The sequence below is a fragment of the Anser anser genome (genome assembly GCF_964211835.1).
Source record: "Anser anser genome assembly, chromosome: 15".
Classification (NCBI taxonomy): domain Eukaryota; kingdom Metazoa; phylum Chordata; class Aves; order Anseriformes; family Anatidae; genus Anser; species Anser anser.
Window position 1 is genome coordinate 4,156,947 of NC_139736.1, and position 10,106 is coordinate 4,167,052.

General features: G+C 51.9%; 1 protein-coding gene across 5 annotated transcripts; it reads right to left on the reverse strand.

The window, feature by feature from the left end:
* Positions 1–21: 21 nt before the first annotated feature.
* On the reverse strand, positions 22–9,704 carry AP5Z1 (adaptor related protein complex 5 subunit zeta 1). Of its 5 annotated transcripts, none has more exons than XM_083800718.1 (17): positions 9,483–9,704; positions 9,232–9,369; positions 8,672–8,858; positions 7,006–7,150; positions 6,120–6,232; positions 5,781–5,949; positions 5,200–5,340; positions 4,814–4,851; positions 4,566–4,728; positions 4,075–4,313; positions 3,418–3,560; positions 2,462–2,605; positions 2,197–2,308; positions 1,710–1,807; positions 1,374–1,506; positions 982–1,216; positions 22–684 (listed from the first exon to the last, which is right to left on the reverse strand). In XM_083800718.1, exons 1-16 carry the CDS (start codon positions 9,521–9,523, stop codon positions 1,028–1,030), a joined length of 2,193 nt encoding a protein of 730 aa, XP_083656844.1. In that variant the 5' UTR covers positions 9,524–9,704; the 3' UTR covers positions 22–684; positions 982–1,027. The 5 variants fall into 5 exon arrangements, with proteins under 5 accessions (XP_083656844.1, XP_083656842.1, XP_083656846.1 ...); XM_083800716.1 differs by having other exon boundaries at positions 982–1,196; positions 4,075–4,253; positions 9,483–9,662; XM_083800720.1 differs by having other exon boundaries at positions 982–1,196; positions 9,483–9,639.
* Positions 9,705–10,106: the final 402 nt, after the last annotated feature.

The window sequence follows — 10,106 nt, forward strand, 5'->3', positions numbered from 1 at the left end:
GACGGTAAGACAGAAGACCAGTGAGGGCTCACAACAGATTTAATGGAGTCACTTCTGCTTCCCCCACCTCACACAGGAAACGCGTCCCCAAAGGGATGTGATGTGCTAGCAGGGAATTAATGCAGGCACTCACTCACTTGCCCCATTCACACAAATCCACTGGTATTTTCAATCCATACTGGCCAAAGAGAGGTAGGACAAACATAGGAGGTAGAAAAATAAGAAGTGCTGGAAGAGAGGTGTACAAACGGCTCAGACCAAAAAGGCGGCCTCAGCTCTACTTATTCCTGATTTCTGTTTCACTCACAATCCTTGTTCCTCATTCCCGGTTTAGAGCAGGGCCTCAGCCTTGAGCGTTGGCTGTCTCAGATTAGTCACAGTCGAGGCTGGAGCTTCCCAGAAACCCCAAGCCCTCACCCCGGCACAAAGCCAGGAGCTGGCTCTAGGAGTCGGGTCACTATTCTCAGGGCAGAAGGGAGGGTGTCATTCACCTCCTTCTGAAACCGGCTGCGGGCCGCATCCACAGATGGCGTGAACACGAACTGAGCCACGCTTGGCATTTTCAGCAGGTTCATGAGCTCAGTTGCCCGGGTAAGGATCTCCTCACGGTCCTCCTCACAATACACAGAGGTGACAGCAGGGCTCTGCAGAAACGTCCTCATCTTGGACAGGAACAAGGATACTCTGCAGAAGAGAAGGACAGGAACTTCAGCTGGCAGGATCTTCGCACCCAGCAAGGTCACTACTTTAGCCTGTGTACCCCAAAAGACTGTTGAAGGCAAACTCCAGAAGCCAACCACCCCTCCTGCTGACGCACAGAGCGTTAAGTCACCAGACGAATCCCACTTCCCCAAACTGCTCCTCTACAACTTTTTTCTTCAGTCCTCTTTCAGTTTCAGGTTCCGTCGTATAACACTGGCAAACATCTACGCTCGGACTCATCAGATCCGCGTGTTTCAGCCCTTTGCCCTCTGTCCTTACCTGGGGATCAAGTCCTGGCTGCGAGCTGCCAGCTTGGTCAAGGCAGTCATAAGGACAGTGATGGCGCGGGGCGCATAGCTGGGGATGCTGGCCAGCGGTCGGACCTGGGTGACTTCGAACAGCACGGCCTCAAGAGTCTCAAAGAACCTGTTGATCTGCTCCACAGTGCAGCGCTTGTCGTAGGACACAGACATGTACTCTCCGATAGCCCAGACCTGAAGCAAAGGTGAACGTGCTCAGGGAAAGCACAGGAAAGGGGATCTCATCATTTTTTAGGGAATGGCAAATCAAAGTATCTAATGCTAGGACACAGTAGGAGGAAAGGGAAGGCAACCAACAGACCGCACCGCAGCTGGAGCGCCCTGTGGCAGAAGCAGGCAGGCCCCACTTACCACGTGGGTGAAGACAGCCTCCTTGTTCTGGATGTTGCTGACAGTTCCCGAGAACTCCAGAAGCTCCTTGGACAGTTCCACAATGAGTGCAGGGTGCAGTTTGCACAGCATCACCAGCTGCGAGCTCAGCACCCTGGAAGAGAAGAGACGGAGAGATCTCAGACCATGAGATCCAGCAGGGCTCATAGTCTCCAGCAGGGCTGAGGGGGTCCCACTTTGCACCCTCCCAAGATAAGTCGCAGCAGCGACTGAAACAACTCCTGCGCTGTCCCTGGAAGCCAGGCCGCAGCCAGTGGGAGGGCTGAGAACGTGTTTGGGCCTCCTGTTTTGTCTCACCTGTGCACGTCATCTTTAAATGCTGGGATCTCATAGAGCTGGTCGCTCCTCTGCAGCAGCAGCACCACCAGCTGGTTTATCAGCGGACCATCTGCAAACTGAGAAACAGCCCTCGCTTCAGCAACACCAGTGACTCCCAGCAGCCGAAAAACAAATTAACCAGCCAGAGAAGACTAAGTTAGCATAGAAACAGCCCGATTTAGCATGAAGGGAGCAGTGCACTAAGGCAGCTAGGCACTCACTCTGCACGTGCACCTCCTTTACATCCGCCTGAGAACAGTGTGAACGCTGCACCGTGGAGCTTTTCTGCTTTCTGGATGAAGTGAGCAGCTCAGTGTGGGCCTACGCCAGAATTAGACCATCCCATCACCCCCTCATACATCTCTCTCTTGAAGTTGCAGTGTCTTAATACTTTTGTGTCTGTGACTGTTCTTCACGTAACAAGAAATCCCCACAGCACACCTGGGATTTCCCCAAAAGGGCCTACCTCTGCCACCACACTGAAAAAGAGCTCCAGTAAGACAGGGACGGTATCTGCACACTGCACAACCCTTGGGCTGCTGGCCAGAGATCCCAGCAGCTGCCGAAGTGGAATCAGCCTGTGGGCAACAAAAAAGGCCTGTTCCCAAGTATTCTCCAGGCCTCCCTTCCCTACACCTCCACAAAGCCTTTCCCAGCAGTCCCAGAGCTGCCTCCTAGACCTGGACAGCTGACCCAAACCCTTGTGGCAGTCCCCTGCAGCAGCCTCCTACCTCTCTGGAGGGTCTTCAGGAGCAGACTCGATGCGGAGAAGGTACTGGAAGGCGCTCTTGTAGAGGGGATGGCGAAAGGCCTCCAGGCAGGTGGCTGGCTTCACAGCCGGGTCGCAGGAAGCCCTCTCGGAGGCAGAGGTCGACCTAGAAGGAGGCAAACGCAGAACGTGATGAATTATGAGAATGATCCAGGCCGCAGCTGGATCCTGAACAGTGGAGTAATACCCTTAACACTGAAACAGGGACAGCAGCTTGGTCTAATCCAGGCACCCTGGAAGCCAGAGAACCAGAATGTCTGAAGTGATGAGAAAAAGTCCCCGCGCTGAGCTCAGAGCCCTGGACTCCGGCAATAGTTCCAGAACTGCTTCTGTATCACTCCCGGGAAACGGGAAAATGAGACTCTGCACCCTCAGGCACCAAAGCCCACAAACTTCTTGCTTCTAGGATGACTCCCTTTTCTAAGCACTCCAGAAGGAGCTGCTAATGACAGGGAAGAAAATGAAGAGCAGAGATACAGACCCCTCCACTCCCTAATGACTTTAGGATGAACTTGTGTCTGCCTCCAGGAGAACAGAGCCAGTAAAAAGGGGTAAGAGCAAGGAGGGAAGACTAGCTAGGCCACACCTCTGTGCCAAGGCAGTGGCGCATGGCAGACACTCCAAGCAGCACAAGGCAACAGTTTGGAGCTGGATATGGAGAGGGGACTGCCAACAACTCCCTAACAACCAGAGGCAGTCCAGCATTAAAGTGTAAGAGCTGGTTAATCTCCCTCCCCATGCACACCACATTACTGGGAAAACTGGGCTGATGCCTGTGCAGCTTTGTGTTAACCCGACTGCAGTAAATGCCTCTCACTCTCTGACAGCAGCAGCCAGAGGGCAGCTGAGGCTCAGAGAAGAGTGTGGTCAATGTCAAGACTCTGATTAGCAAGCGAGCGGAAGAGAAGGTAGCGTTACCTCATCTGGACATCCAGGGCTGCTGTCAGACAGGGCAGGTCAAGCAGCAAATGGAAGATCTCAATGGCTGTACCTGCGTCCAGCAGAAATGGGAGAAGGTCCACAAACTCAGAGATAAGAGGTGGGCTGTTCCACGCCAGGAACTGCAAGAAACAAGCAAAAAGCGCTGTACTGTCCCCAGTACTCCACTACGCAGCCCAGACAGTTCTCATACTGTGACTATAAGGGATGGGAAAGGGAAAGTCACTTCGGAAGAGCAGAAACAGAGAAGACTAGGGGTTCAGTGAAGAGCTGGGGATGTTGCTGGTGGCTCAACACATGCATCGAGCAGCTGATTCAGTGGCTGTCAATCTGCAACTTTCTGAAGTCTTCCAAAACCAAACTGCTGTGTACCAACTGTGCTCCCTGCTAATAATACTAAACCAGACTCTCCTCTCCTGGCAGCGCTAATCACTATCAGAACCCTCTTTCCACCTCAGACTCACACTTGTTTTTTAACACTCATTCTCACCCATCCCTCTTGCCCACGCCCTCCCCAGCACTGTCACAGTGGCACACGGCAGGCTCTGGGGTGTGCTGAAGGGCAAACAGAAGGTTCTAGGGGCACAGAAGGGAAGCGCAGCAGGCTGTCTCCTGTGCTGTTCCTGCAAACTGTACCTTAAAGAGGTTTGGGAAGCTCTGCCTGAATATGCTGGAGGTCTCAGCGAAGAGCTGGCTGTTTTCTTTGCAGAACAGGACAAATTCAAAGGCCAGTGATGCGTTGTGGAAGAGCTGAGCCGGGATATCAGTGAGTAAGTGTTTATAGATCGCATCCGAGTCCACAGCTGCCATCTCGCCTGGGAGGATACAGCACATTCCTGAGCACAGCTCACCCAGCAGCCCTGCCAACAGGGGCTCTAGGGGATATGGAAAAGCTAAGTCTGGAGCATGTTCTTCTTAAAAAGCAACAACAACAACAAAATAAAAAAAAAAGAGCGACACACACACAGAGGACAGCCCAGCTCCTGGGTCTCCAGGAGTGAGATCACCATCCTACAGTACAGCCAAGGCTCAATTATGACCTCTGGCAGCCAGCAAACTGCCAGGACAAAAGGCTGTGCTGTTAGAATGCGAGACCTTGGAAGAGAGGGTGAGAGCTGATGGCTTACCGTGATTCAGGAAGAACTGGGCAATGGGCAGCAGCGCCCTGGCATAAGTGGCATCGCCGCTGATCCTGCTGTGCAGGACCTTCAGGAAGGCAGCCGCGCGGTACACGTAGGAGGAGTCCTGTTTGCAGATGATGTCCATGATTGTCACTGCCTCAATGAGACACTGCAGGAGAGCAGAGAGCCAGATCAGAGTGGGGGAAGCCACGGCACAGCTTCCCAGAGCTTCAGCCCCAGCTCTGCAAACTTACAGCTTTCTGCAGGTCTCCATCAGCCTTCTTCAGGGCCTCTGCCAGAGATGGAAGTCAAAGTTAAACTCCGGGTCCAAGCAGCAATATGAGGCTGTCAGTTCGAGCACTAATCCAGATTTCAAGACAGGTGGGAACACATACTGATCCCAGCTCAAGGCTAATAAGAACCAGGCTCTACAGCCCCCCTGCAAATTAAGGGTAGGAGGCAGAACGAGGGCATTGCCTTAAAATCCTTCCCAACATCCCAGCCCAGGGATGGTCAATGACCTGCACCAGCAGCTGCAGCCAGTCCCGTGTCTCCAGGGAGTGAGATCCCAGCCCACAGAAGCAGCAAAGCAGAAGCATTTTCAACAACACTACCAAGAAAGCTCCAAGGCAAAACTCACGCCTGTTGCTCTGCTCAATAAGCCGCTGACAGTACTCGAAGGCTTTCTCCCGCAGGCGCTCCTTCGGGGGAAGCAGGTGACTAGATGTGGATGTGGTTGAGACCATGGACATAACAGACTCATCCATTTCTGATCTGTTACCTACAGAATAAACGTTACCACATCAGGTCACATCACGGGCACTGTAGTTCAGTAGCTGCTGAGCAACAGAGAGGGAGCTGTCTGTCCCCAGGTGCACTGAGAGGTAGAGGAGGCGAGGGAAGAAGGCATTCTCACAGGAACTTTAAGGAGATGTTGTCTTCCACCCCCTGGGCCTTTTTTCTCAGTGACCCACGGCATTTTACCTGAAACTGGGGAACCCACTGAATTAGTAACTCCTTGCAAAAGGGTCAGTAAGGATCAGTCAGGGGTTTTTGTGATATTCCTTCCCAAAGGTCCCTGCTCTTAAGTCCAAGAGATCTGAACTCTCGCCCACACTCCTGCCACTTGCTGGGATTCTGGTGCAGCCAGTTCATCGCCTCAGAACACACGCACCTCTTGGGGGTGCAACCCACGCTGGTCTGCAGTCCTTCAGCTCGTACCTGAATTAGGTGCGTTCAACCCCTTGCCCCCGTAGCACAGCAGCCATTTCCGCAGCATGGAGAAGGCCTGCATGTTGAGCCACTGGTCCTCCGTGTAGTACTGACCCAGCGAGAGCACCGTGAAGAAGTCTGTGGCAATGGCACCATCCACCTCTGTGACAGGGCCAGGCTGGGAGAAAAGACGCAGCAGGTTAGACCCACAGGGAGAGACTATGAGAAGGCAAAGAAAACTCCTCTGAGCCCTTCTTTATCAAAAGAAGTTGATTTGGGGAACTTGTAACAGCAAGCTGCTGACTAGCAAATACCCGTGTGAGATAACAGCAGCAATTCAGCGCTCACCTGCCTGGTTCTGGGATTGGAGAAGAAGCCTCCAGAAGGCTGAGCGACTCCTTGCTGAATACTTGCGTACCTCAGCCAGTCGGCCATCTTTTTGCTGACTACATTGGTCTGCTCTGTACAAAGAAAGTCACAAGGTCATTGCTAGACCAAGCAGAGAAGCAGCCTCTGCAACACTTCCCCGCTGCCCTTCACTTGCTGTACTTTTCCTCCAGCTTAGAGCTGTCCCTGACCGAGCAGTCAGCAAAGAAATGCACCCCAAGGTGGGTGCCCTACCCTCCTCACACCGCTTTAGGTTCCTGGTGTCCTTCTCTCCCTCCTAGCCATGTTCTTGTTTTGTCTGTTTCCTCAGAGAAAAAGTCAGGGAGTGAGTGCTAGAACCAAGGACTTCTGGTACCAAATCACTCCAGAGATGGTTTTTCCTTTGTCTCCACTCACAGCTGTTATTAGGACAAAGGTGCTTAAACACTGTCAGACCCGTTCAGACAGCGGCTGGCTTCACCTCTGCAGACAAAGGCAGAAATTCCTCACACAGGACACACAGAAGCTAAGGCAGGTAATCCTGCCCGCTCAGCCAGCTCTTCAGGACAGCTACAATTTCACACACCTGCAGTATCTGAAGACCTTGGCTAGGGTACAGCTTAATTTGACACAAATCTGAACAGAGCAGAGATTCTGGCCCCTGGAAGGAATCCAAGCAGTTGAAGGCCCAGCCCAGTTTTTAAGGGGTGGAATGTACCCCACCCAAGAAGTTCACTTTCCCTGTGGCAGAGATGTCACTTTTAACAGCCGTTTCCAAGTCCTACTCACATCCAAAGCCCTCAGAGGCCCTTCTGATCACTCCACAGATCACTTCCAGACAGTAGTCCCAGGTCTCCTATATATTTACCTTCAGTTAGAGCTTCTGGTGAAAGACTGATGACATTGGACAAGACAGGAAGAAGGTACCGAGAACTCTGACCCTCAGGCAGCCTTCCTTCAAGGACTTTTACGATACGCTGCCCCACAGCAGCCACTTCAGCCTTCTTGTCTCCCTTAAAAGTAAAGGAGAGGTAAAGTTAGGCAGGTCATCTCCTAACAGCGCTAGAGACCAACACCACACAAAACTCTTCGATCAAGTACCAATACCAGCGTCAAAGATAAAAGGAACTCACAGGCTATTTTACCATATATTAGAGAGTTCTTCTGCAATGTGAATCCACAGATCCCAGGACGGGAGAGTGCTTTGATGGAGCAACGTCTGTGGACAATCATCACCTCGAGTGGAAATTAAAAACTGCAGTGGATGCCTTCACATTTAACGCTGCTCTGAGCCATCGTTTTGAGAGCAGAGAGCATTAACTGCTCCCCATGTGGTCTGTTTGCTAGCTCAATTGTTAAATCAGAAACTTATGAGCAGAAAATGGACTGCTGCAACACATTAGAGGACTCTCTGCTCAGGCTGTATCCTCACAATGAGGAAAATAAAGCTGTTACAGCTGTGGTTCTGAGATGCCATCAAACCCTTCTGTCCAAGACGACTTTGTTAGCAATGACGGGTGGACTCAGCCTTCCCAGAGATTTTCTTTCCCTGCCAATGTCATCGTGCCAACAAAAAGTAAACCTTCTCTGCTGCTCAGGGTCTGGGACAGCTGGTTGCTGCAGGTAGCGAACAAACACCAAACTCTGACCCTCCCCATCTAATAGTCAGATTTGTACCTGATCACTAGAAGCAATCAGGAAATTACAAGCAAGCTTCCAGCGAGAAACTTCAAGTCAGAACCTCATCTACGACTGGGGCTACTTTCTGTGCTTCTCGAGCAAATAGGTGTAGATAAATTTATGAAAGGAACATACAGACAAGGAATTTTAAGGTTTGGGGATCTGTTCAGTGAAGGAAAAAGGAAGAGACAACCTCTCCCCACCCCACAGATATATTGCTGCTGCCTACTGCAAATGATAGCGCTGCTTATTTGTGTTGCTGACACATCTCTTGCTACTCAAGAGGAAAATCTGACTGAACTAAAATCTGCGGCAGGTTTCCAGCTCCTACTGCAACACTAGAGGCTGTGAATTATGGTACGCAAAAAGCTTTATAAAAGAACATCAGCTTTGCAGAACCAAGATGGGTGGGCAGGCAGGCAGAGAGAAGGAAGATGATTTCCACCCAAAGCAGCAACAAATATAGAAGACATTTTTAAAGGCTCTGCTGAAGTAGGGGTGCATTCCTGAGGGCTGCTGCTCATTGCACCACGTCCAGTCATGTGTTAAAGAAGTGATTCCAAAGTGGCTAAAATACATATAATATATAATATATATAAGGCCTCACCCCTTCCTTATACAGTGTAATTTTATGAAGTCTTTGTTATCAAATACTTGAAGAAAAAAAAAAAAGCACCCCTTTTTTCCTACAAAAAGCAGAACAATTAAGTTCCTTAAATGAGCACAGAAATAATTCTGTCTTCTGCTGGATACTTTCAACTAGTTTTCATTCTCCTTGAGCTCAGCAAACAAGGAAGAATCAAAACACAAATCCATATAAATGAGAGAACACTTCTGACTTGCATGTCATTTACCTGAGCCAAAAGGACAGAGGATACCAGACTCAGGAGCTTTGTATCTTGAATGTTATCACAAGAGAGGCTCAGATCATTGCAAGGCGACATCTCTCTCAGGATGGCAGCACATAACAACTGAATCTGCTCAGGACACTTGGAGGAACACAGCACCTTCTGCAACAGTCCCACAATCTCGCCATCTAGCCTGCAACATCACAGTAAGGCATCAGTGCAAGGCAACAACAGATTCAGGCGTTTATTTCCTCAATATTCATGGCCTTGGGATGATCTCCCTTGACTGAAACCCTGGTTAATGTGTTAATTATTATCTCCGCTTCTGAATGTTGTCCCTTCACACAGCTTGAAAGAGCACAGGGATACAAACTCTCGCTTCACACACTGAAAAAGAAGGTCGTTGCTTTCTAGTTTGGAATGGGAAAAGGCAAGCAAGCAGGCTTTATTTTTACACCAAACCCAGTGTTTTAAAAACAGGGCGGGTGGTTTTCAAAGCGCCAGCCCCCCGCTCTGTCCCAAACGGTAACGTTTGGCCTCCAGAGAGCCGCCGGGCCCGCACCGACCTGCGGGGGTACTTGCTGGCGGCGACGACGAGGTGCAGCCTCTGCAGGCAGGCGGCGGCCTCGGGGCCCGGCTCGGGGCCCTGCAGCTGGGCGGCGACGCGGGCGGCGAACCTCTGCAGCTCCTCCGGCTGGGCCTCCCTGCAGGGGGAGAGCGGACAGGGGTTAGGGCCGAGCTCCGGCCCTCGCAAGGCCCGGGGACTGCCCGGGGACCGGCCCGAGCCCCCCGCACCCCAGCCCCGTGCCGCCGGTACCGGGCCTGCCTCAGGAAGCTCTCGGCCGCCGCCGAGAACATGGCGGACGCCTCGGTCCGCGGCCAAAGCGGTCCCCCAGAGGCGGGCGGTCCGCAGCGGACGGCTCCGGGGGGACGCGGTGCTGCTGCGCCAAGGTTCCGCCCGGAGGGAAGGTTCCGGGAGGGGGGGGCATCGGGACAAATACTCCGCACGCCAGCAGAAGGGGTGATGGCAAAATGCACTGCATAAATCTAGTTTGAGATTATATTGGTATTACTCCCCACGTGGGAGAGGGGCAGCTCTGGGCTCTTCACATGGCGGGGAGCACAGCCCTCGCCACGGCCAGGAGTCCTACAGAAGAAGGGCCGACGGGCCTCCAGCCACCCTGAACGTCAGGCACCACGCTCAGGAGCTCAAAGCAAAGCCTGGCTCCGATGCCATCCTGCACAACATTAAGGAGAGGAGCTCTCAGGATTCAAACCTACAAGAAAGCACAGCAGAGACGTGGCAGAAAGCGTGACAGCAGAAGACGCCATCAGCCTTTTCTGTGACCCGTTCGAAAATGATGCTTTCCAAAAAGGGCAAGAGATGATAAAAATAGCTGCTCAGCAGGTGGTCTTCACAGCTTCCAAAAGGTTAAAAGGC